Here is a 26,947-nt window from a genome sequence, read left to right as displayed (position 1 = left end):
CATGCCAGAAGGGTCTCCTTTGTAACCTAATTTGGTCTTTAGCCTAATCCAGGAGTGGGCAACCCCTGGTATGCATGCCAAACATGGCACGCCAGTAACTTTTGCTGGCACGCGAAATCCTCTCTTATAATCTTCCATTTACAATTTTTGTGAACATTTGAATGACTTAAATGTTAAATTACAAGGAACTGGCAAGACACTTGATGTTATGTTTGGTTACATAAAGACTTGTGAAAAGAAACTGGAAGTCTTTAAGAGGGACGTGGATGGTGAGAGATTTAGATATTTCCCAAACCTCAAGAGGCACATCAAAGACCTCCCAAAAGATGACAGAACAGACTGCCAAAGCCTTCAAAAGCTGTTTTTAAACATCATCGAGTCAACTATTGAGCAGTCTTCTCAAGATTTGCGAAATTCAGAGAATTGGAAGAGACAGCAAAATTCATGAGCTTTCCATACAGCATGAAACTGGAGGAACTAAACTTACAAATGTTTTCATGGATAGACATGGCTGACTTTGAAATGCAGTTGATTGAATTTCAGAGTCGCTCAATTTGGAAGCAGAAATTTATTGACCTTAGAGTTGACTTGGAAAACATTGAAGAAAAAAAAAAAGTGATTAGAGACAGGAGTACCAGAGAAGAGTGTCGAAAACGAACTATTGAGGACTTGGAATGCCATTCCAGAAATTTTTTTTGTTTACAAAACTTTGCAACAGCGTTACTCTCCATGTTTTCATCCACATAGGCTTGTGAATCTTTGTTTTCAGTGATGAATTTTGTTAAGTCTCGTAATAGGATGAAAGTAGTAGCTCGTGCATATCTCTGAAGGTCACGAAATATAAACCTGATTTAAAATCTCTGTTATCAGTGATGCAGCAGCAAAAGTCCCCCTGATAATATCAAACGGAGTCATAAAGTTTTCTGTCAGACTATCAGTGTACATGTATACATTAAAAAATAAATGTATTTTTCATCACCATACACTGTGTTTTTGTCACTCGAATTTTATTATTTCTTCAAGGTTCTTTACATACGTACACCTTAAGAGATATCAAGTAGGCATAAACATTTCTATTTCATTTTGTCCCCTTGAAGTCTAAGTCACATGTCATTGAATCTTGTGACTTGGAGTGTCTTTGAAGATACATAGAAATAGAGAGTATATTTCAATGCCAAGAACCAGGTTTTAAAGTATAGATGTCAAAAAAAAAGTTTTAAGAAAAAAACCCATATAATATACACATGTCCAGATATTGAGGTTTCCTTTGTTTAAATTTATTTGAAAGATTATTAGTTTGGAAATGTGCCTTCTAGCCATTAGAAGTAGATTTTATGTTTCACACGTCTCTTTTCAGGAAGCCAGGGTCATTTAGTAAGTTTATGGCTAGATCTCTAATAAAAAATTTGCCTTGATAAAATTTTAATTTAGCCTTGGAATTAAAATTTCTTGACTTGATGCTAAGCACAAAGTTTTTATTTAACGAGGATATAATTTCTAAGCGAATCACTCAACCCCAGCTTGATTATTTTTGTTTGCATATTCATAGTCCTGCTTTAAGAAGGTTGTATAGGTAGTTTGCATTTTTGCTATGTGGTGATTCCAGAGTAAGTAGCTACATAATGTATTTTTGAGGCGGGCTTTCCTATTACTTATTATTTTTAGCATATCTCTTTCTAAATGGTTTATAAGCACTCTTTTTTTTAATTGTTATAAAAATGGAGATAAGGAGTTAAAGTTCAGTAGTGTTCATTCTGTTTTTTTAGATGTTTATTTTAATAAAATTTTGTTATTTGATTTATTTTGGAAGAATGCAGTTGTCTTCATGCTGTATGTTTTCTATTGTCCTGTTATTAAATGTATATTTGGCTAGTAGCAATGTATTCTTGACGCCTTTCCAGGTTGTGAGTTCTTTAAAGCTAGAGACTGTCTCCATTTCAAGTCAGTTATCATTACTTGATCACTTATATTAATTAGTATTCAAGACTATTATTGCCAAACCAGTTTGGCTCAGTGGATAGAGCGTCGACCTGCGGACTGAGAGGTCCCGGGTTCGATTCCGGTCAAGGGCATGTACCTTGGTTGCGGGCACATCCCCAGTGGGAGGTGTGCAGGAGGCGGCTGGTCGATGTTTCTCCCTCATCGATGTTTCTAGCTCTCTATCCCTTTCCCTTCCTCTCTGTGAAAAATCAATAAAATTTATTTTAAAAAAAGACTATTATTATCCTCTATTTTTTGAACACTACAGTCTGTACTAAAATATTATTTCTAAAATTGTTACTCATTTACAATATCCATTGCCTTCTAGGTGGTAAATAAATATTTGCTGGATAAATGAAGAGGGGAAATTATTTTCTTTTTGCATAGAAAAAATAGCATGTTTTATCACTGGGTGATGATTGTTCTTTTGAATGTACTTGTGTTTGTTTCCAAAATTGTTTATTATGAATACATCTTGTACAATCAGTAAAATAGTAGATTGGCGCTTTTTTTTTTAGCCACACCTGTAGGTTTAAATGTTAATGTCTTAATGGTATCTTAGCAAAAGGACACGTTTATATATGTCTTAGCCAAAGAGTAATCAGACATTGAGATGTCTTTTAATTGATGCCAGAGCTGATCACCCTTATATAATAAAGAGCTAATATGCAAATGGTCCTCACGCCCTCATGGCTCAGACACTCAACACTGGGGAGAGAGGAATGGGGACCAGCCAGGCTGTGACCCGGGAGAGGGACAAGCCACCTGCCCCACGGTCCAGGGCGCCTGTGGCTGTGGCCTGGGTGAAGCCGCCCGCCCATGGTCCCCTGCAGCTGTGGCCGGCTGGGGTCCTGGGTGCCTGCAGCTGGCCAGAGGGAGGGAAGCCTGGGTCCCGGGTGCCTGCGGCCAGATGAGGGAATCCTGGGTCCTAGGTGCAGGGTGAGGCAGAGGCGGTTAGGGCCGATCAGGCCAGCAGGGGAGCAGTTAGGGCCGATCAGGACGGTAGGGGAGCAGTTAGGGGTGATCAGGCAGGCAGGCAGAGGTGGTTAGGGGCGATCAGGCAGGCACAGGGGTTAGGGACAATCAGGCAGGCAGGCAGGCAGGCAAGCAAGCAAGCAGTTAGGAGCCAGTGGTCCCAGATTGTGAGAGACAGTCAGACATCCACTGAGGGGTCCCAGATTGGAGAGGGTGCTGGCTGGGCTAATGGACTCCCTCCTCCTACCCTCCTACCCTCCTTTTGTGCACGAATTTCATGCACTGGGCCTCTAGTCTTAGTATATTCATCAGGAATGCTTTCAGCTGCAGAGTGAAAACAAACAACAAAGAGAGGTTTAAATAAGAGGTTGGTTCTCTCATAAAAAGTTTAGAGATCCACCCCCACCACCCAAAAAAAAAAAAAAAAAAGTTTAGATAGGCCTTTGCTGCTAGTACTTATTTGATTCTTATCCTTTGTCTTCCTTAGATTGACTTTTCATCATTTTTGTCATATATGAAAAATGGATGTTACAACTCCAGACATTTATTCCAGAAAAGAGAAAGGGCAATCTCAGCTGAGAATGGTTCTTTTCATCAGGAAAACAAGTCTCCTCCAAGACCTTCCAGCAAACCATCACTTACTTCATAGTATCCAGAACTGGGTCAAGTGGCCACTGGTTGCAAGAAAACTAGGCTAAAAAGTGGTTAGCTTTTCAGACTTTCTAATGGGAATTGGGAATGGCTTCAGATAGCCTTTAGGAGTGTCTGCTTCATTCTTTCTTTGAGGAGGGGGATTGTGGGATAAAAAGTAAGATTTTGGGGTGTGTGTATGTGTGTTTTAAGATAAGACCCAGGAAGTATTCTATAATGTTAAGGATTTTTTCTGGAGTCATGATTACTTTGTATTTTAGGGTCCAACTCCCTTCTCTTTTCATCTATAGATGCTTACTTTCCTAGATCAGTTCTTTTGAGCATTAAAACTTCCTCAGGTCTTGCCCATCTTAAAAAATTATCTTAGGTCCACAGCCAGATAGAAATCTACTTTGTTACCTTCCATTCTTTTTTCAACCCATTACAATCTGATCTTTGTCTTTGGATACTTTTAGTTTTGTCTTGACCTCACAGCTATATTTGATATAAGCAGTCCCTCCTTGAAAGTTCCTCCTTGATTTGCATGGACATTATACGCTTGCTTTTTCATTCTATGTCTCTTGCTCCTCAGACTACATTAGACGTTCTCTAAATGTGGTCCCCAACGTGGAGTCCCCAAGATCCTTTCTGAGTGTCCACAAGGTCAAAACTATATTTGCCATTTTTACTGTGTTGGCATTTGCATTTGATCTTTGCTGCTTATACTTTAGAGGCCAGGTGCACAAAATTCATGAACGGGTAGAGTCCCTAGGCCTGGCCGGTGATCAGGGCTGATCAGGTTCCTGGCCTCCCCACCGCCTCCTTACCTCGCTCCCTCAGCACCCCACTGCCACTGCTAGTTGCCCGCCATGTTCCACGCTTCCCCCTGGTGGTCAGCGCAAATCATAGCAAGTGATCAAACTCCAGGTCGAATTCCTGAGGATGTTACTTCATTTGGTTTCTTTCTCTTTTTTAAAAAAAAAATATTTTTATTGATTTCAGAGAGGAGGAAGATGAAGAGGAAGAGAGCGAAACATCAATGATGTTTGCACACCCCACACTGGGGATTGAGCCCACTACCCAGGCATGTGCCCTGACCAAACCTCGGCCTCCTGGTTCATAGGTCACCGCTCAACCACTGAGCCACACTGGTTGGGCATCATTTGGTTTCTTGAATGCTACAAGCTCCTTTCTGCCTTAGGATCTTTAAGCATCCTATTGCCAATGCCTAGACTACTTACCCATACTCACTCTCTCATGAGAGATGGGCAATCGATCAGTAACCCATCTGTAGACTTCAAGAATAGTTTTCCCAAGTCCTTATAGCTGTTTCTGAATTTCTAAGTTCCCTATTTCCCTGAAATCTCCCTTTGGCTGGATTAAGGGATGGGGTCTGCCATATAGAATTTCAAATGGAGAACCCTACACTGGCTCTCAGAGCACAGTGCACCTGCAAGAGCAAAAGTGGTAAGATATCTGTCCAGGGTAATTTCACCTCCTGGCATAGCTTAGCCATAGCCTGCTTGAGAGTCCATTTCATGTGTTCTACTTTTCCTGAACTCTGGGGCCTGTAGGCTGTATTAAGTTCCACTTAATTCCTAAGGTCTTAGCTACCTGCTGTACTACCTCAGCTATAAAGGCTGGGCCATTATCTGACCCTATGGTTAATGGCATTCCATACGGAGGAATTATGTCCTTCAATAACGCCTTAGTGACTTCTCTCACCTCCGTGCGGTAGGATATGCCTCAACCCAGCCTGAAAAGATGCAGACAAAAACTAAAAGATACTTATTTCCTCTACTACACCCTATTTCTGTCAAGTCTACCTCTAGATCTTCAAAAGAACCCTGCCTTGCATTGTTCTGTGCACAGAGGGGGCAGTGCTGAGAGACTGAGGTGCATAAGGAGGGGAGATGGGCATTTAGATAGTATCTGCTTAACAAGGTTTCTAGAGCTGTCTTCTCTAAATGGATAAGTTCATGCTGTTGGAGGACTACTCTATGAGCTAACTGTTCTGGAACGTAGACCCTATGATCTGGGAATATCCACCAACCTTCCTTCGTCCTTTTAGCCCTTCTCATTGGGCCCATTCTTCTTGAGGGGTGTATTTTGAAAGTTCAGGTAATTCAGGAACCAGCATGATCCACGATGGCACTGCCCGCTCCTTAGCAGCTAGCCTTGCCGCTGCATCTGCGTGAGGATTCCCTTCTGACACTGAGTCTTTTCCTTTTTGATGTCCTCTACAATGGATGACTGCTACTTCCTTGGGCTCCCAGACTGTTTCTAAGTAACTTCAAGATTTCATTCTTATTTTTTATTCCTTTTCCTCCAGCCATCAGGAACCCCTTTCCTTGTACATGGCCCCATGGATATGCAGGGTAGCGAAGGCATAGCATGAGTCAGTGTAGACGTTGGCATGCTTATCCTTACTGAGATTTAAGGATCTGACTAGGGCCCAAAATTCTGCCGTCTGCACTAACCATCCTTCAGGCAGGGCCTGTGCCTCTATTATCTCAAATTTTGATACCACCGCATACCCGGTTCATCTTTTTCCTTCATCTAGGAAGCTACTGCTGTTCGTGAACAATATTAAGTCTGGATTCTGTAGAGGCCTATCTGTTAGATCTGGCTGGCCGGAGTAAACCTCCTCTAGGACTTCTAGACAATCATGCTCAGGGGTTCCCTCTGCATTGGGTAGGAAAGTGGCAGGATTAAGAGTTCTTACTGCCTGTAATCTTATTCGTAGATTTTCACATAGGCCCTTGGTATTGAGTCACCCGAGCATAAGTCAGCCAGTGTTGCCCCTTAGTTTCCATTAGGGCAGTGGTTCTCAACCTTCTGGCCCTTTAAATACAGTTCCTCATGTTGTGACCCAACCATGAAATTATTTTCATTGCTACTTCATAACTGTAATGTTGCTACTGTTATGAATCGTAATGTAAATATCTGATATGCAGGATGGTCTTAGGCCGCCTGTGAAAGGGTCGTTTGACTGCCAAAGGGGTCGCAACCCACAGGTTGAGAACCGCTGCATTAGGGTGACAACAGCATGAGGCACTTTTAACATTTAAGTTCTGTCCCAGAGTGACCTTATCTGCCTCTTTGGCTAATAAGGCTGTGGCTGCAAGGACCCTGAGGCATGGGGGCCACCCAGAGGCAACCGGGTCAATCTGTTTGGAGAGGTAGGCTATTGGCCTCTGCCAGGGTCCCAACTCCTGAGTCAGAACTCCTAGGGCTACCCCGTTGTTCTTGTGAAGGTAAAGGTCAAAGTCCCATGTCACATCTGGGAGCCCTAGGGTCGGCACCTTGGTAAGCTTTGTCTTTATGGTCGCGAAGGCTTTTTCCTCTTCAGGACCTTAGTTAGTGGGTACCTTTTCCTCTCCTTTTAAGGCTTCATGAGGGGCTTAGCTAGATCTGAGAATCCTGGGATCCAAATTTGACAGAACCCTGCTGCCCCTAGGAATTCCTGAATCTGTCGCCGGGTGCTGGGGACTGGTATGGCACATACTGCCTTTTTTCTTTCAGTCCCTAGTCTTCATTTCACTTGGGTAATTCAGAAACCTAGGTATTTGACTTCTCTCTGACAGATTTGAGCTTTCCTTTTGGACACCCAGTAACCTATTTCAGTTAAGAGTCTTAGAAGGGTTCGTGTTCCTTAAGAGTCTTAGAAGGGTTCGTGTTCCTTCCCAACACTAAGTTCACGTGGAGCTAGCCCGTAGGAGGTTGTCTACATATTGGAGTAGATTGCACCCCATGTCCTGTCCTGGAAATTTGGGCAAATCTGCTGCTAGTGCTCCACTAAAAAGAGTTGGGGAGTTCTTGAACCCTTGTGCCAGTCTGGTCCAGGTGAACTGTTCTTTATCCCTTTGGTTGGGTTTTCCCACTCAAAGGCAAACAGGGGCTGACTGGAGGGTGCCAGCTAAATGCAGAAAAAGGAAGTTTACAGGCGGTGCCCCAGGCTTCAAGTCAGTTAGCACTGGGGCGTGGTTCTTAGCCAGGCCCCAGGGATTTCCTTCTGCCCATACCAGCAGGAATTCCTTCTCTAGTTCAGGATCTAATGGTGAATCCTTTGACTGGGAGGTATAAAGTCTCCATTCTTCCTCCCTAGATACTGCTAAAGACAGGATCATTGGAGAGGTCTCCTCACCTAAGTGCAGTTGTGCTGAGCCGTCAGGGCAAAGGTGCTTTCTGCTCCCATTTTGGCTGAAAGGTTTCTGCCCATTACAGGGACCGGACAATCTGGCAAATACAGGAATTCATGAACCACCGGGCGGCTGCCTAACTGACATCGGCAGGGGCAGTAGAATGGTCTGCAGCTGTGGTCCCCGGTAGCTCCAATAATGGTGACTTTCCGTCCTGAGAGGGGAGCTGCTTTCTGAGTAATTACCAAGTGCTCTGCCCCTGTATCAACAATAAAGTTCACAGTCTGGTTCCCGATTTTCATTTCGACCAGGAGCTCATGGGGGCCCAGTTGGAAAGAGCCCAGTCTGTCCTAGTCAGAGTTAGCTGCTGCCAGTCCAATGAGGTCTGCCTCAGGCGGCTCTGGCCGATAGCGGCTGGGTGGTTTGGATGGCCTTGCTTGCTTCTTCTGGTGGCTCAGTCATTCATTCTTCCAGTGCCCTACTTTACATTAGGCACACTGGTCCCATTTAAGATCCATCCTTTCTTTTCCTGACTTGGCTCCTTGCTGTCTCCCTTTTCTGGAAGTTAGGTTTTATAACAGCCACAGCAATCAGCGTCACTTTCCTTTTTAGTTTCTCCTCAGCCTCTTTTTTTAGCCCCATTGTCCCAATTAATGAAAACCTTGTTTGCTATTTCTAGTTAGCTCGGTTGCATTCTTTCCAGCAAATCCTTCAAGCTTCTGTAGCTTTCTCCTTATGTCTGACTGAGCCTGACTAACGAAGGCTGCATTGACCATAGTTTGATTCTCCGAGGCCTCTGGGTCAAAGGGAGTGTAAGCTCAATATGCTTCACAGTGTCTCTCATAAAAGGCTGCCAGACTTTCATAAGGCCTCTGGAAAACCTCAGAGGTCTTGGCCATATTAGTGGGCTTCTTGGCCCCAGCCCAGAGCCCCTGGAGGAAGGCCAGCCGATATCTCTCTTATCTGGCCCTCCTATCCTCCGAATTCAGGTCCCATCTGGGTTCCACACCTGGGAGAGCCCCCCTGGCCCATCGGTCTGTTTCTAATGTCCCTGGCAGGGCCTGGGTCTAGAGCCATTTCCAAGCTTCTGTTATTATTTTTATGTGCTCCTCAGTGTTAAAGAGTGTGAGAAGGAGTTGCTTGCAGTGATCCAAGTGGGCTTATGGGTCTGAAAGATTGGCTTGAGGTTTTTAAGAATAAATGGGAGTGTGATGCTTCCAATTTAAGATATCGGTCATAGAGAAAGGCTTGTAGTAAATGACCGATCCCTCCTCTTGTGGGGTCCTGTTTTCTCCAGTTTATGAGGACCCTGCATTTCTCGGAGAACCATCTGGAAAGCCGGGAGTGGTTTGGGTCCCTGATCAGCTGAGTGCAAATATCGTCCCACTGGCTCTGGAGAGTCCGGTTGCAGGGAAACGGAAGGAGGTGGTGTATCTAAGCTTCCCTGGCTAGGCAAAGGGGCACTGGGTACCACTTGAGGCACATATGGAGGTGGTAGAACTGGCAGGGCTTCTTCAGGGGGTTCCTGCAGGATAGGAGGCTTATTCCCCTTCTGAGGGTCCTGCCCTTTTTCCTTATATACACAAAACTGGATCCAAAACGGCTTAAGCTCTGCTATCTCTAGCCCTGGTCAATATATGGGAACTGGTTGGGATGACCTCGGTCTCCTGTGATAATTCTGTGAACATTCCTGATTGTGGGGGACATCCAATGTGCCCTCTGGTGGCCATCCTACTCCAGAAGATGGCCAGTCTATTTCACACATCCTTTTTAATTCCTAGGGGACTAGTTTTACTTGGTAGTCCCCAACAAACCCCTTCTTAAAATTCCTTAACATACATTCTAAGACAGAGTTTGAGGAGGAGCTATTACCCATGTTGCTGGGAGGGACCAGATTGCCTCCTCTTTAATAAAATAAAATAAAAAAAAAGACCTGAATAAAAGAACTAATCAAAATAAACCTTATTTTCTAACTTCATTTGTCCTTGGGTGTGGACAGCAAATGACACTAATCAGATTTCTATCAGTCTCCCTGAGTACATTGACATAAACTTTAACCTCTGGTTAGGGAGGCAAATGCAAATCATTTACTCCCAAGTGTCCTTGGTTTAGGGAAGACAGGATTTACAAGATGGCTCCAATGTCCTTGATTTAGGGAAGACAGGATTTCTGTTCAGTTTCCCTATTCTACTTGTCCCGGCTTACTGGCCTGTCATCCATTCAACTTTCTTTCAGCATTTCTCTTTACCTTCCTCCATTACACCAAAGCTCTACTTCCCAGTTAGAACTCTTAGCCTTAATTTTTAGGTGACATGTAAATAATTAACATTCCTCAGATTAGCAATGCATTCATATTTTTTTTAAGAGACACAAACAGAAATTTCACTAGCTAAACAATTTTAAACAAACAACAAAGACATATCCTATCTAATAAAAGAGAAACATGGTAATTACCCATACCTCCGCTACCCTTCCCATTGGCTAATCAGGGTGATATGCAAATTAACTGCTAGCCAAGATGTCGGCCGGCAGCCAGGCAGCTTGAAGCGACCATGAGGCTTGCTTGCTTCAGTGACAGAGGACTCCAACGTTCCCCGCCTGCCGCTGCCGGCCTCTGAGCTTGCAGTTTGAAACATTGTTACAAATATAGAAGCTAAACAAAACCCCAGAAACCTGCTTTCATCCAGCCAGGATCTCAGAGCTGGAGTTGAAACCGTGTTTCGATTAGAGAACCCAAATAAACCAGATACCTGCTTTCAGCAGCGGAAGCCTAAGAGCTGGAGCCAAGCCTCAGAGCTAAAGCTGGCCCAGAATAAAAAGAAAAAAACAGAAAAAAAGGAGTGGTTGGGAGCTTCAGTCACCCGCCAGCCTGAAAACAGCCCTCAGCCCCTCACCCAGACTGGCCAGGCACCCTAGTGGGGACCCCCACCCTGAAGGGTGTGTGACCAGCTGCAAACAGCCATCATCCCCTCATCCAGGCTGGCCAGGCACCCCAGTGGGGACCCACACCCTGATCCAGGACACCCTTCAGGGCAAACCAGCCGGTCCCCACCCGGGCACCAGGCCTCTATCCTATATAGTAAAAGGGTAATATGCCTCCCAGCACCGGGATCAGTGTGACAGGGGGCAGTGCCCAAACCCCCTGATCGCCCTGCGGCTCTTTGTGTGACAGGGGGCGGTGCCCCAACCCCCCAATCGGCCCTACCCTGAGCGTGACTGAGGGTGGCATCGCAACTCCCGATCCGCCCTGCTCTGTGCATGACAGGGGGCGGCGTCCCAACTCCGCAATTGGCCCTGCTCTGAGCCCGACCAGGGGCTGCACCTAGGGATTGGGCCTGCCCTCTGCCACCCAGGAGCAGGCTTAAGCCAGCAGGTCCTTATCTCCCGAGGGGTCCCAGACTGCGAGAGGGCACAGGCTGGGCTGAGGGACCCCCCTCGAGTGCACAAATTTTTGTGCACCGGGCCTCTAGTTTAAACAATAAAGACAGATAACATTCCCCACTAAAAACTTTATGAAAACTTTGAATCACCACGGAAACTGGGGAGAGGTTTAGAAGGGTTTTTAAAAAACAAAACGGAAACATTAACAAACAAAAACACTTTTACACCAGCACTCGCCACATTTACACCACAGAATACCACCAGATCAGTTTCAATTGCGCAGAGATACAGAACAAGTCCCCTGATCAGAGGCAGTAGAAAACTACCTAGGAACACTTCTCTTCTACCTTTTTTTTAAAAGACAGGCCAGACTCGAACCCTTAGCCACTCCGAGTTTTGACTTCCCTCCTGGGAAGTCCTAAAGATGGTGAATAGAAACTGTTCCTCCAGATCAGTGGTCGGCAAACTGCAGCTCACGAGCCACATGCGGCTCTTTGGCCCCTTGAGTGTGGCTCTTCCACAGAATACCGACTTCTGCGCATGGGCCACGAACTTTCAATCGCACTGTACGTGCGTGCCCACACGTGGTATTTTGTGGAAGAGCCACACTCAAGGGGCCAAAGAGCCACATGTGGCTCGTGAGCCGCAGTTTGCCGACCACTGCTCCAGATGATCCGAGCTATCCTGAGATAAATAATTACCTAGGTAGGGACGAGCTACCTCTTCTGTCCCATAGGACAGGCCAAAACGCGGACCCGTTTCCCCGGGGAAAAACTTACAGTTTCAGATGTCTGATTTTGACTTCTCTCCCGGGAAGTCCCAGAAAGGTGTTTTCTGCCTCTTTTGGGTCCGCCAGAGCGTGGAGTTGCCGCAGTCTTTCCAGACCCTGTGAGTTCAGGAACCGGCGAATGTACCGGTGGCGTACCTTCCTTGGGTCTTGGAGCCTGAAGCAAGTGCCCCGAAGTCTGCTCTTGTCAGCAGTGACCTAAGAGCCAGCTCAACTGATGCTTCCCAGCCAGCGCACCAAATGTTGTGGCAGAATGCACGGAAGAACAATCAGCCCTCTGAAAGAGCAAAGTTTAATCTTTATTTGGCAGATCTGCTAGTCCAGGGGAATTCTGGATCCAAAGCCTGAACTGAACTCATGGGGAGGCTCTGACCTATATATCTCCTTCTGTGGTGGGCCCCTGAGGGTCCCTGCAGCTCCACCCAAGTCAGTCTTGGTGGGGTCTTGGGGGCATGCTCCGCAGCTCCGCCCAAGTCAGCTGTGGCGGGGCCCTGGGGTTAGGCTCTGCAGCTCCGCCCAAGTTTAGTCAGAGTGGGGAAGTAAGACTAGAGCTTTTAACCAGATACTGAACTAGGTTGCAAGCCTCCCCCCGCCCCCATTTTCCTTTTCAATAATAGTATTTTCATAACATTTTGTTGCATGAGTCAGAATTCTAGTCAGTTAATTATTTGTCTGATGTTAATCCACTATTGCTTATGTTCCACTAAAAGAGAGAGTAAATCTGTCTTGGTTGTCATTCTCGCATGTCATTCTAGTATCATAGGCATTCCATAAATGTTTTTTCAATGAATGAATGATTGAAAAGCTGTTGTGCAGTAAACTGTGGAGCTGAATGGATTCATGGAAAGATCCCTGAAATGAAAGACTAGAGATTTGGGTTTGAATTTTAATTTTTTCCCAATTTTTGTATCTTTCAGGATTCGAATTTCTTTATCTGCAAAATTTTATTAGTATTTTTTTAAACTTTTTTTTAGATATGTTTTTATTTATTCCAGAGAGAGGAAAGGAGAAGGAGGGATATAAAAACATCCATAATGAAAGAATCAATTGGCTGCCTCCCACAAACCCCTTAATGGGTATTGAGCCCGCAACATGGGCATGTGCTCTGAAAGGGAAATCAAACTGTGACCTGGTTCATGGGTCAATGCTCAACCACAGCCACATCAGCCAAGCATGATATTAATAGTGAAAATACAGTCTCAACCACTGCCAGCATAGACACTCATCAAATCAGAATTCACTGGCAGTATTCAAGTGCCTACCATAATAGTGCTAATTATCATTAGTGTGTTAGGCCCTGGAAATATAACAAAGACTAAAGCAGACATTCTTATTTTTGTAGAGTTTATTTTAGTGGATCTGTTCTTGGTGATCCCTAAGGTTTGTGCCACAAAGTTTCTATGACATGAAACTTCACAGTAGGTATTCTTTTGTGAAGGTTAAATATATGTTGATATCTTTAAAGAAGCTTAGAAATCCATTTTAATTTGTGTAGTTAAAACTTTTATTTTTGTTTTTCAGACCAAGCCTTATGCATTTGACCGAGTATTCCAGTCAAACACATCGCAAGAGCAAGTGTATAATGACTGTGCAAAGAAGATTGTTAAAGGTGAATATATTTAATCTGCTAAGTTGTCCCAGCAATAAGTAAAATTTTGTTCGCAATCTTACCATTTACCCAACATTCTCTTTCTCATTTTAATGTCCTTTTTCTTATTTAAACAACTTTTTTTCAGCAATTAACTAGTAAAAAGGTCAAATGTAATTAGTATTTGCCTAAATTCCATGACTTAATTTATATACAGTTCTTAGTGCATGGTGTTGTTGTAAGAATTATAGTATTATACTGTACTGTTATTGAAAGATGCATTTCTATTAGATATTCCCAGGTTAGTTTCTAAGGTAGCAATTTTAGAAATACAGCAGCATGAGAATGAAAATAAGATAGCTAGATGGGTTTCTAAAAAATAGTCGATAATGGCAGTCATTCTTCCATTTCGTCGTTATTCCTTCTGTAAAGACTTGTAGTCAGCAGGGAAATCTTTGAGTAATTAACCCGAGTCACCAGGGATGAGAAAAGTATTCACATTCCAGGTAATACTGTTAACTTATACTAGGATATTTTTCAATTTCATATTTTCTAAAACCATAGAACTCTAGAGCTGAGTGGGTGTTAAGTGATTATCTGGACTTCTAGTGACATAAATCCCTTTTCTCAAAGAGATATTACAGTTAAGTAGCCATTATTTTATGACTTATTCCATTTTTTGGAAGTTCTAATTGTTAAAAAAGTTCTGCTTAAATTGGGGCAAAATTTATCTTTTTGTAGCATTCACCAGGGTAGCTAGGTTGGGATTCAGAGGTTAGGATTTAGTAGGAGCACAGACAGTAACAGGAGAGAAGGTAGAGTTTGTTGATACAAGTAGGTTTATAGATACGATGGAGGGAAAATGTAGATGTTTTCTTCACATTAATTTCATTTTGTCTATTATATAGGAAGCAAAGTCATCACAAAGTGAGGATGGGGGAGGAGGTTCCAGGTAAAGGTATGAAGTCAGCTGTCTGTCAGTATAGAAGTGAGTGCATTAGGAAAATACGGAAATATTGCCAGGTAGCATGAAGGGCTCACTTGAGGTTAGTTTCCAGAAGAGTTGACTTTACCCAGTTGGGGTTTTGCCAGGTGAGTACAAAAGGGGAAGAGAAGGACAAGAGAATTGAAGATGTTGTCAAGAGAGTGATGATAATGGTGAACCATGGCATCTAAGGTGGGTGAGAGGAAGGAGGACATAAGGGATGCACGTAGGAGGGAAAGGTGGTGTAATTGTCTCAGTAGAGTCAAAAATTTGTTGAAATCAGGGTCCAAGAAGGAATAATGGGAGGTAGATACTTGAAATTGTGATTAGGGAGGCAGTACAGTTAGTAATGAAAAGGCCCTACATTGTGACCCTGTAGAGTTGGCATCTAAAGGAGTAAAGAATAAGATCATGGAGAGGGGGGGCGGAAAAAGATCCTGGAGAAAATTGGATCAGGTATCTGAAAAGCCAGGGAATTTTAGTGGAATCATCTATATTGACATTGAAACCACCAAGAATTAAAATACAAATGTTATTGATGGGAGACAGTGTTCTGGATCTTCATAAAAAGAGGGAGAATTAAGTTGTAATTCTGTAAATGATTGCAACAAAGGAACCAGCAGTGGCAATTTTTGTTGTAATCAAATGGTTTTCCATGATGGAACACAATTATATTCCATTCTTTGTGATAACATTTGTTATCAGTAAAACCTAAGATTATATTATATTAGCTTTTCCTAATATTATAAAGTAAATGATTCAGATGAACTCCTGGACAATTTAAATGTTCAGTTCTATTTTACATCTGTTGGAACCAACAGGAAACCCCAATCCACACTTGAATATTGAAGTTTTCAATCTGAGTGCAGGTCTTTTAGGTGCAAGTTCCAGTTCATTTTAACTCTTGATGGTATTTTGAGTTTTGTTTTTATAATTATCTTTCTAGGGATCTAAGTCGGCTATCAGGATATTTGATAAGTCTATTATCGTGTCAAGGACATTGAAGGTTTTTTTTAAAGTATGTTTTCATTGATTTGAGAGAGAGGGAGGAAGAGATAGAAACATCAGTGATGAGAGAGAATCATCAATTGGCTGCCTCTTGTATGCCCCCGTGATGGAGCCTGCAAGCTGGGCATCTGCCCTTACTGGGAATTGAAACATGACCTCCTGGTTCATGGGTCGAACCTCAACCACTGGGCAACACCTGCTGGGTAAAGGTTGTTTTTATTTTAATAAGGTCTTTCTTTAAGGACATTGAAGCTTGAAAAATGTTACTATAAAGTCATTTATAAAATGCTTAATGGACCATGATCCTTAACCAAATCTTCTAAAAACTCGACAAGATTATTGTCAGTTAAATAAATCATACTTTATATTCAACCACCTTCAGATTCTCCCCCTATACAGTTATTTAGTTCTTAGCTCTCAACATATCCACAAGAATATGATGAAAAATGTGGATTCTTTTATGAAATTGTGGGACACGAATGGTATTTCTCCAAAGTACCAATTGAGTGACCCTGTCCAAACAGGAAATGAGGTTAGTTATCCATAGCTTTTCCTTGGTGGAATTTTGATATCTTGTCTGCAGTGCCTAGAATAATTTTCCCTTCTTTTGAAAAAAGTATAATGTCTATGGCTTCTAAAACTTATATACAGTAGCTGTAAAATTTTGGTCTATTTTCTTATAACTAAAAACTTTGATTCGCCCTGACCGGTTTGGCTCAGTGGATAGAGCGTCAGCCTGCGGACTGAAGGGTCCCAGGTTCGATTCCAGTCAAGGGCATGTACCTTGGTTACAGGAGGCAGCTGATTGATGTTTCTCTCCCATCGAAGTTTCTAACTCTATCCCTTTCCCTTTCTCTCTATAAAAAAATCAATAAGATATATTAAAAAAAACAACAAACAAACTTTGATTCATTTAAAACTATTCTTTGACTGTCCTACCTCAACCTGAAAGTCTCTTGACAGTGTTTATCCTGTTCCACTTTCAGACATTGTTGGAGAAGATAGTAATAAAATAGGAATACCTCTTCTGTATTAGGTCATATATTAATATTTTGTCATCTTTTCTAGGTAATGCAGGTTTCATTCATTATTCTTTTTTTGCATATTTTGAAAGCTCTTTTTAGGACCTTAACTTTTGTTTTGTTTTTGTAAGGTATAATTATAGTGGGTTTTGACCTTTCTTATACTATTTTATTGGTTTTTATCTCTTTTGTATATGCTCAATTATATAGTCTTTTCATAATCTCATATGTAACTTTCTGAGAACTCTTTGAAATCTATTGTCCTGAAGTCTAGGGTACATGTTTCTACTCCTTTTGTTCTGTTTTATTACTGTCTACAATTCTAAGGTGACATCATTTTTCCCCCCTGAATTTTTCCTCCTTTTCTCAAAATGTTGGTCTCTTTTACTTCATCAGCAAGTTCCTGCTTTCCTGTTTGGAATCAAGTTCTGAACAGTGGTTCTCTTTCTTTTACTTATTTAAACTTAACTTTTTTTTTACTTTCTTTTTTATTCTTTTTTAAATCTTTGTTGTTGAGAGTATTACAGATGTCCCCCTTTTTTCTCCCTATTGACCCCCTCCACCCAGTTCCCACCCACCCCAGGCCTTCACCACCTTATTGTCTGTGTCCATAGGTAATGCATGTATGCATATAAGATCTTTGGTTAATTTTTCCCAGCCCAACCCCTCTGAGATTCCTCAGTCTGTTCCATGTTTCCATGCCTGTGATTCTATTTTATTCATCACTTCATTTTGTTCATTTGATTTCTTGTTCACTTATTTTGATTTTTAGATTCAATAGTTGCTAGATATGTATTTATCCCATTTTATTGTTCATATTTTTTATCTTATTCTTCTTCTACCTCTTCTTAAAGAATACCCTTCAGCAATTCATGTAATACTGATTTGGTGGTGACGAACCCCTTTAGCTTTTTCTTATCTGTGAAGTTCTTTATCTGACCTTCAATTCTAAATGATAGCTTGACAGGGTAATCTTCCTTGTAGGCCCTTGCTTTTCATCACTTTGAATATTTCTTGACACTCCCTTCTGGTCTACAAAGTTTCTGTTGAGAAATAAGCTGATCTTTGTATGGGTGCCCCATTGTAGATTACTAATAACTGCTTTTCTCTCTCTGCTTTTAAGATTCTCTTTTGTCTTTAACCTTTCACATTTTAATTATGATTATCTTGGTTTGGGCCTCTTTGGTTAATCTTGTTTGGGACTCTGCTTTCTGGATTTGTAAGTCAATTTCTTGCACAAAGTAGGGGAAGTTTTCTGTCATTATTCAAATAGATTTTCAGTATCTTGCTCTCTCTCTCTTCTTGTGGCTCCCCCATGTTGTGAATGTTGGTACCTGTGAAGTCCCAGGGCTTTTTACACTGTCTTCATATTTTTGGATTCTTTTTTTCTTTTTGCTCTTCAGCTTGGGTGTTTTTTGCTTCCTCATATTCCAAATCATTGATTTGATCCTCAGCATGCTCTACTCTACTGTTGAATCCCTTTAAATTATTCTTTATTTTAGTTAGTGTATGTTTAATTTCCAACTGGTCCTTTTTCATGTCTTTGACATTCTCACTAAGATCCTTGAAAGTCTCACTTAAGTTCCTTGCAGCTCGCATTAAGGCCATTGAAGCTCTCATTGAAATCATTGTGTAACTTTATAACCATTGTTTTGAACTCTATATCAGATAGTTTGCTTGCTTCCATTTCTTTCATTTGTAATATGTTTCTTTGTCTCCCATTTTGACTGCTTCTCTGTGTTTGTGTATACGTACTAGGTAGAGCTGTTATGTCTCCTGGAATTGGTAGAGTGGCCTTGTGTATTAGGTGTCCTAGAGGGCCCAGTGACTCAGGCCTCCCCAATCATCTGAGCTGGGCACTCTAGGTTCACTGCGCCCTGGTGTGGGCTATGTGCACAGTCTTCTTGTAATTCAGCCTTGATTGCTGTTGGTGTCACTCTAGGCCAGTGGTTCTCAACCTTGGCTGCACATTACAGTCACCTGGGAATCTTTTTAAAATCCTAATTTCTGGGCCTCATCCTCCAGAAATTCTGTTTCTTTGTTATGGGGTGAGGCCACAACATTAGTAACGAAGAAACAGAATTTCCAGAGGATGAGGCCCAGAAATCAGGATTTTAGAAAGATTCCCAGGTGATTCTAATGTGCAGCCAAGGTTGAGAACCACTGCTCTAGGCCAATTGGCTGTGAGGACCAGCTGTGTCTACAGTGGAAGAGCTGCTGTGCAGGAGACATGCCAAAGAGCTGGACTTGCTTCAGTTGGGTTTTTTTTGGTGCTCGCTGAGTCTGCTCCTTGAGTTTGTCACTTGTGGATATGTAGAGTTGTAATCTGGTATGGTCTGAAGCTATCCACTGGGTGCACTGGCTCTCAGGCCTCCTGGGAGATGCAAAATCAGCCACTGCCTAGGGCCACCTGGCAGGAGCTACAGAGAGATCTGCAGATGACTGCTACTTGTATTACACTTAGAAGTGCCCATGTGAAGCTCAACTGTGAAGCAAGGCAGGCTGTTGCTAGTGGTGGGTCTTGAGCCTTTTATTGATAGGTTTGCAGCATGCTGATGCCAACTGCTGCTTGTTTAAGAGATTAAACAAAATTTAGCAAAGTCTGAAGTCTGAGCCAGAACTGGCCATTCATATGGAAAAGCAGCTACAAACAGCTTGGGTAGGGTTACACACTGGATAGGGCAGGGTCTCAGGGAATCACCAGGATGGAACAAACAATGTGGTCACACTGATGGAAACTCAGATATGACTGCCAATCAGCTCTGTGATGGGGGAGATCCAAGCACAGAACCAGTGACCCTTGCATGCACCTATGTCTGCTAGAAAGCTGACCCCAAGTTCCTGCCCCAATGCCAGACAGGACCGTTCCTCCTCATACCTCCCTGGATTCCCTCAAAGCCACCACCTGGCACTGGAGCTCAGAGGAAGTGGGACCTTGTAAGTTCATGTGTAGGCCCTTTATGAGGAATACCTGGGACTCCAGCAGCTTTCGTGTAATTCAACCACAATCCCTACTGGTTTTTACAGGCCAAAGTTACTGGGACTTCTCTTCCCACTCTGAAACCCTGGGCTGGTGGTATGGTGTGGGGCTGAGACTCTCTGCTTCTCACAGGAAGCCTTGGAGAAGATATTCCTCCCAATTAAGAAAACGCCACATGTGGATGTTATACCGGACTAGTGGCCCAGTGCACAAAATTCGTGCATGGCAAGGGGAGTGTTCCCTCAGCCCAGCCTGCACCCTATCCAATTGGGAAACCCTTGGGGGATGTCTGACTACCGGTAAATCAGCAGTCGGACATCCCTCTCACAATTTGGGACCACTGGCTCCTAACCACTCACCTACCTGCCTGCCTGATCGCCCCTAACTGCCTCTGCCTGCCTGCCTGATCGTCCCTAACTGCCCTCCCCTGCTGGCCTGATCTTGCCCTTAACTACTCTCCCCTGCCGACCTGATCTCATCCCTAACTGCTCTCACCCGCCGGCCTGATCACCCCTAACTGCCTCTGCCTGCCTGCCTGATTGCTCCTAACCCCCCTGCCAGCCTGATCTTGCCCCCAACTGCCCTCCCCTGCCAGCCTGATTGCCCCTAACTGCTTCTGCCTCAGCCCCCCCACCACCATGGCTTTGTCTAGAAGGAAGTCGGATGTCCGGAAGATGGCCGGTCGACCCAGTCTAGCATATTACCCTTTTGTTAATATAGAGAGATTATATAGGATAGGATTGCTTAAATGGGGTGGGGGGAGCCTTTTTCATCAGGAGGAGATGCTCTTGGCAGACAAAATACATAATCCCTATATCTGGACTGATAGCCAGCCATATGCACTATACTGCCAAACCGGTCATTAAAAAATTGAACCGCTTTCTTACACCTTACACCAAACAGCTGTTGCTCTTAGAACACCTCCTCAGCCCCCACGTTAGGTTCTGCCTTCGCAGTTCACCCAGATTAGGTTCTGATTGGTCGGTTTCTATGCCAGTCAGTGTCTCCGGGCCTGATCAGAGAGGCGGGGCTGATCAGCCGCCCCAGGCTGCTGGCAAGACCTGCCTCTCTCTCCCTCCCCCTCTCTCTCTCTCTCTCTTTCTCTCTCTCTCTCTCTCCCTCTCTCCCTCTCTCCCTCTCTCCCTCTCTCTCTCCCCCCGACCCCCGAGATGTCAGCAGTTCAGCCCGCTCACCAGTCCCCTCCCATCTGAGCCTGATGTGCGCGCAGCTTGGCATTTGGTCAAGCCTTTGGTTGTTTTGAATGTTATGGGCCCTGGCTCTTTATATATGTACTAGAGGCCCGGTGCACAAAAATTTGTGCACTCAGGGGGGAGGGAGGGTCCCTCAGCCCGGTTTGTGCCCTCTCGCAGTCTGGTGCCCTCTCGCAGTCTGGGACCTCTTGGGAGATAACGACCTGCTGGCTTAAGCCTGCTCCCGGGTGGCAGAGGGCAGGCCCAATCCCTAGGTGCAGCCCCTGGTTGGGCTCACAGCAGGGCTGATTGGGGAGTTGGTGCGCTGCCCCCTGTCATGCACAGAGCAGGGCGGATTGGGAGGTTGCGATGCCACCCTCAGTCACGCTCAGGGTAGGGCTGATTGGGGGGTTGGGGCACCGCCCCCTGTCACACTCAAGGCAGGGTCGATGGGGAGGTTGCGGTGCCACCCCCTGTCACACACAGAGCAGGGCCGATCAGGGGGTTGGGGCGCCACACCCTGTCACACACAGAGCCGCACGGCGATCAGAGGGTTGGGGAACTCATCCCTATCAGGCACAGAGCAGGGCTGATCAGGGGGTTGGGGCACCTTCGCCTGTCACGAACAGAGCAGGGTGGATAGGGAGGGTGTGGCCCCACCCCCTGTCACACACAGAGCCGCAGGGCTATCAAGGGGTTTGGGCGCTTCCCCCTGCCACGCTGATCCCAGTGCCGGGTGGCCTCGCGGCTCCGCTGATCCCGGTGCTGGGAGGCATATTACCCTCATACTATATAGGATAGAGGCCTGGTGCACAGGTGGGGGCCGGCTGGTTTGCCCTGAAGGGTGTCCTGGATCAGGGTGGGGGTCCCGCTTGGGTGCCTGGCAAGCCTGGGTGAGGGGCTGATGGCTGTTTGCAGCTGGTCACATACCCTTCAGTGTGGGGCTCCCCACTGGGGTGACTGGCCAGTCTGGGTGAGGAGCTGAGGGCTGTTTTCAGGCTGCCGGGTGACTGAAGCTCCCAACCACTCCTTTTCTTCTTTTTTTTTTTCTTTTTTATTCTGGGCCAGCTTTAGCTCTGAGGCTTGGCTCCAGCTCTGAGGCCTCGGCTGCTGAAAGTAGGTATCTGGTTTGTTTGGGTTCTGTAACCGATACACTGTTTCAACTCCAGCTCTGAGATCCCGGCTGGCTGAAAGCAGGTTTCTGGGGTTTTGTTTAGCTTCTATATTTGTAACAATGTTTCAAACTGCAAGCTCAGAGGCCGGCAGCAGCAGGCGGGGAATGTTGAATTCCTCCGTCACTGAAGCAAGCAAGCCTCATGTTCGCTTCAAGCTGCCTGGCTGCCGGTCGCCATCTTGGCTGGCAGTTAATTTGCATATTGCCCTGATTAGCCAATGGGAAGGGTAGCGGAGGTATGGCTAATTACCATGTTTCTCTTTCATTAGATAGGATAGATTGCTCTGTGCCTGCACCCTTCCTACCAGTCTCAGTGTGCTTTCTTCTTTACTTCTCTAGTTGTAGGACTTCCATTCAGCCGGATTTCAGGCAGTTCTGAATGATGTTCTGTATTTTAGTTCTAATTTTTATGTGGTTGTAGGAGGTGGCAAGTACTGGGGTTTACCTACGTCATCATTTTGCTTTTCTCACAGTTCTCTTCTTTGCACTATGGTTAAGCACAGACTTTGGAATCAGACAAACCTAGATTGAAGTCCAGGTTGGCCCCTTTCTAGATGTGAGACTTTTTTTTTTTTTTTTACTTTCTTTTTTTTTTTAATTAAATCTTTATTGTTCAGATTATTACATTTGTTCCTCTTTTTTCCCCCCATAGCTCCCCTCCTCCCAGTTCCCGCTCCACCCTCCCCCCTCACTCCCCACCCACTGTCCTCATCCATAGGTGCACGATTTTTGTCCAGTCTCTTCCCGCATCTCCCACACCCCGTTCCCCCCCAAGAATAATCAGTCCATTCCCTTTCTATGTCCCTGATTCTATTATGATCACCAGATTATTTATTCACTTGATTCTTAGATTCACTTGTTGATAGATGCATATTTGTTGTTCATAATTTGTATCTTTACCTTTTTCTTCCTCTTCCTCTTCTTAAAGGATACCTTTCAGCATTTCATATAATACTGGTTTGGTGGTGATGAACTCCTTTAGCTTTTCCTTATCTGTGAAGCTCTTTATCTGACCTTCAATTCTGAATGATAGCTTTGCTGGATAAAGTAATCTTGGTTGTAGGTTCTTGCTGTTCATCACTTTGAATATTTCTTGCCACTCCCTTCTGGCCTGCAAAGTTTCTGTTGAGAAATCAGCTGACAGTCGTATGGGTATTCCCTTGTAGGTAACTGAGTTTCTTTCTCTTGCTGCTTTTAAGATTCTCTCTTTATCTTTTGCTCTTGGCATTTTAATTATGATGTGTCTTGGTGTGGTCCTCTTTGGATTCCTTTTGTTTGGGGTTCTCCGCGCTTCTTGGACCTGTAAGTCCATTTCTTTCACCAGGTGGGGGAAGTTTTCTGTCATTATTTCTTCAAATAGGTTTTCAATATCTTGCTCTCTCTCATCTTCTGGCACCCCTATAATTCTGATGTTGGTACGCTTGAAGCTGTCCCAGAGGCTCCTTACACTATCCTCGCATTTTTGGATTCTTTTTTCATTTTGCTTTTCCGGTTGGATGTTTTTTGCTTCCTCGCATTTCAATTCATTGACTTGATTCTTGCGCTCCTCTGGTCTGCTGTCGGGAGTCTGTATAATATTCGTTATTTCAGTCCGTGTATGCTTAATTTCTAGTTGGTTCCCCAAGATAAGATCGAGGGTCTTATTAGTTTTCGTGTAGATCTCATTAAGTTTATCGGCAGCTTCTAAACAGTTCTTGAGAGACCTTAAAAGTGTGGCTCTGAACTCTATATCTTCCGTTGACAATTTTGTCCTGTTTCTTTGTCTCCGCATTTTGTTATGCTTCCTTGGTGCACCCCCTAGTGGTCTTTGTTCGCAGTCTTATAGTTAAACCTTGATTGTTGTAACTAATTCCAGGGAGGTTTTGACCTCCAGGCCAAGTGGCTATGAGAATCAGCTGTGTCAGCAGTGAGAGAACTTCTGTCCTCTAGGGAGGTGCTAATCTAGCCTTTGCCTGAGGCTATCCGGCAAATGCCTCAGTGCAGGGCTTGGGCGGGGCGGGTCGCACAGGATCAACAGGGTGGGCCGGAGAGAGCAGTTATGGCGGCTCTCAGTCCTGTCCCCAGGGGCTCTGCCTCTCTGAGTCCCAGCACCCGCTGCAAAGCTCTGAGAGAAAGCTGCACTCGCTCTGACCGAAGCCAGACAGTCCCGCTTCTCCCGTTTAAGTCTGGGTCCCTAAAGACTCGCCCGGATCTGGAGCTCAGAGTCTGCGACTCCCTCCCGATTGAAAACGCCAACCGCGCCCTCCGCCGCCAGCCCGCTCCACGCACTCCGCACCTCAGAATTTGACTTCAGCACTGCGCCTCCTCTGAGTGTCCGTGTGCGTTTCTCTTTCCTCCTAGTTGTAGGACTTCCACTCAGCCAGCGTTCCTGTGGTTCTGGGTGATGTCCCTTCCGTTTTTTGGTATCACTTTTGAAGTAGTTGTTCAAAGCAGCAAACTCCGGCGTTAACCTATGCTGCCATCTTGGTTCTCCCACTTTGAATATTTCTTGCCACTCCCATCTGGCCTGCAAAGTTTCTGTTGAGAAATCAACTGACAGTTGTATGGGTATTTCCTTGTAGGTAACTGACTTTTTTTCTCTTGCTGTTTTTAAGATTCTCTCTTTATCTTTTGCTCTTGGCATTTTAATTATGATGTGTCTTGGTGTGGTCCTCTTTGGATTCCTTTTGTTTGGGGTTCTCCGCGCTTCTTGGACCTGTAAGTCCATTTCTTTCACCAGGTGGGGGAAGTTTTCTGTCATTATTTCTTCAAATAGGTTTTCAATATCTTGTTCTCTCTCATCTTCTAGCACCCCTATAATTCTGATGTTGGTACGCTTGAAGCTGTCCCAGAGGCTCCTTACAGTATCTTCGTATTTTCGGATTCTTTTTTCATTTTGCTTTTCTGGTTGGGTGTTTTTTGCTTCTTCAAATTTCGAATCTTTGCCTTGATTCTTGCGCTCCTCTGGTCTGCTGTTGGGAGTCTGTATAGTATTCGTTATTTTAGTCCGTGTATGCTTAATTTCTAGTTGGTTCTTTATCATAACATCGAGGGTCTCATTAGTTTTCTTGAGGATCTCACTACATTTATCGGCGACTTCTAGACAGTTCTTAAGAGACCTTAAAAGTGTGGTTCTGAACTCAATATCCTCCATTGACAGTTTTGTCCTGTTTCTTTGTCTCCGCATTTTTTATGCTTTCTTGGTACACCCCCTAGTGGTCTTTGTGTGCAGTCTTGTTGTAGTTAAGCCTTGATTGTTGTCGGCAATACAGGGGGTGATTTGACCTCCAGGCTAACTGGCTATGAGATTCTCCTGTGTCTGCAGTGGGAGAGCTTCTGTGCTGGATCTCTAGGGCAGTGCTAATCTAGCGTTTGCCTGAGGCTATCTGGCAAATGGCTCTGTGCAGGGCTTGGGCGGGGTGGGTCCCCGCGGATCTACAGGGCGGGCCGCAGCGAGCAGTTATGGCTGCTCTCAGTTCCGTCCCTAGGGGCTCTGCCTCACAGAGTCCCAGCAACCACTGCAAACCTCGGAGAGAAAGCTGCCTTTGAGTTCCGACCGAAGCCAGACAGTCCCGCTTCTCCCGTTTGAGTCTGGGTCTCTAGCCACTCGCCCCGATCTGGAGCTCAGAGTCTGAAACTCCCTCCCGATTGAAAACAACAACCGCGCCCTCAGCCGCCAGCCCGCACGTATGCACTCCGCACCTTAGTATTTCACTTCAGCACTGCGCCTCCTCTGAGTCTGGGTATGATATTCTCTTTCCTCCTAGTCGTAGAATTTCCACTCAGCCTTCCTGTGGTTCTGGATGATGTCCGTTCCGTCTTTTAGTTTTTTTTTGAAGTGGTTGTTCGAGGCAGCAATCTCCGGCATTAACCTATGTCGCCATCTTGGTTTCTTCAACCTAGATGTGAGACTTTTAGCAACTTAACCTAACCTTTCTACGCCTTTCTAACTCTCCCTTTCCTCTTCTGCAAAATAAGGGAATTGTGGTAATTTGAAAAGATGATTCTGGAAAAGTACTTAACCCAGGGCAAAAGGAAGTGCACAACAGATGTAAATTGCTACTTTGTTTCCTTCATCTTCTGATAAGGAAAATTATTTTTAATTTTAGCAATCATAATAGTACTTAGGACAAAGCATAGCCTATGATGTTTTCACTCTATGAAATTAGACTTCAAGCATTTGTTACAATAGAAACTTTTTGTCACTGTCTCTATCCTGCTTCTTTGCCAGCTTTGTAATTTATACTAGAAAAGTATCACGTGGCTATGACTTTTGCCTTTTACCTTCACCCAAATGCTCTCTTTTGTTTTGAAGGAGCCGAGATGTAGTGAATCTTGTCTTGGATAAGGATATGAATATGGTGGACTTACCAATTAAATGCATAGATATAAGGAGAGAGATGGGGTAGAGGTAGGTGGTGGGGGTCTGGTGAGGTGTGAGGACAGTAAACCAATTAAATAAATACATGGTAGTTTGAACTTGGGACAGCCTTTGGTGAACAGATCAGGTCAAAGGGCAAAGTTAGTAACTTTTGATAGGCAAGGATCAGCAAAATGATTGGCCCGCTGGTATTTCATCTGAGTTATGGATTTGATGAGCAAGTTACTGGGAATAACCTGAAAGCTGCTAGCACTCTCTGGGCCCCTGACAGTCCACTGAGGTTGCGTTGTTTCATCATTTTCTGTATAAGTATGTAATTTTATGTAGATTCATTAGATAGATTTTTTTTTAACAAGGCTTACCAACTTGTATTCTCTTTTGAATTCAGAATCTGAGTGTTGTCTGCAAATTTGTTTCCCCTCTATTCAGTGCTTACTATCTGCCAGGCATCATATCAGGCCATCATACATGCCGCAGTTTCTAACCATGGTTTCCTGACCTGGACTGTCTACCACTGAATTCACATTTAATTTTTTCAGATGTAGCTTGCCATATATTTATATAAGTTCTTTGTTACTAGATAACATATTCTAATGGTTTAAGAGTCTGTATGGGTTTACATCCCAGCTCTATCTTACTAGCTATGGAACTATAGGCAAGTTATTTAATCTCTTCATGCCTAAAATGTTACTAACTAAAAATATAAAATAATACCTTGCAGGGGCATTGTAAGACTTAAATACAT

General features: G+C 44.2%; 1 protein-coding gene across 4 annotated transcripts in view; it reads left to right on the top strand.

The window, feature by feature from the left end:
- Positions 1–26,947, top strand: part of KIF5B (kinesin family member 5B) — an 83,292-nt gene that overhangs the window by 5,527 nt on the left and 50,818 nt on the right. For 3 of the 4 annotated variants that reach the window (XR_009454775.1, XM_059712635.1, XM_059712623.1), the window contains exon 2: positions 13,417–13,504. Coding sequence is in view for 2 of the 4 variants with exons in the window: in XM_059712635.1 (XP_059568618.1) it covers positions 13,417–13,504 (88 nt within the window). In the remaining 2 variants the exon portion in view is untranslated. Of the gene's footprint in view, positions 1–3,442; positions 3,660–13,416; positions 13,505–26,947 lie in introns of all 4 variants that reach the window. The other variant, XM_059712641.1, reaches the window with a different exon arrangement.

This window comes from Myotis daubentonii, chromosome 1 (assembly GCF_963259705.1).
Source record: "Myotis daubentonii chromosome 1, mMyoDau2.1, whole genome shotgun sequence".
Lineage (NCBI taxonomy): Eukaryota > Metazoa > Chordata > Mammalia > Chiroptera > Vespertilionidae > Myotis > Myotis daubentonii.
The sequence above is the reverse complement of the archived record's forward strand: the minus strand, read 5'-3'. Positions and strand labels throughout refer to the sequence as shown.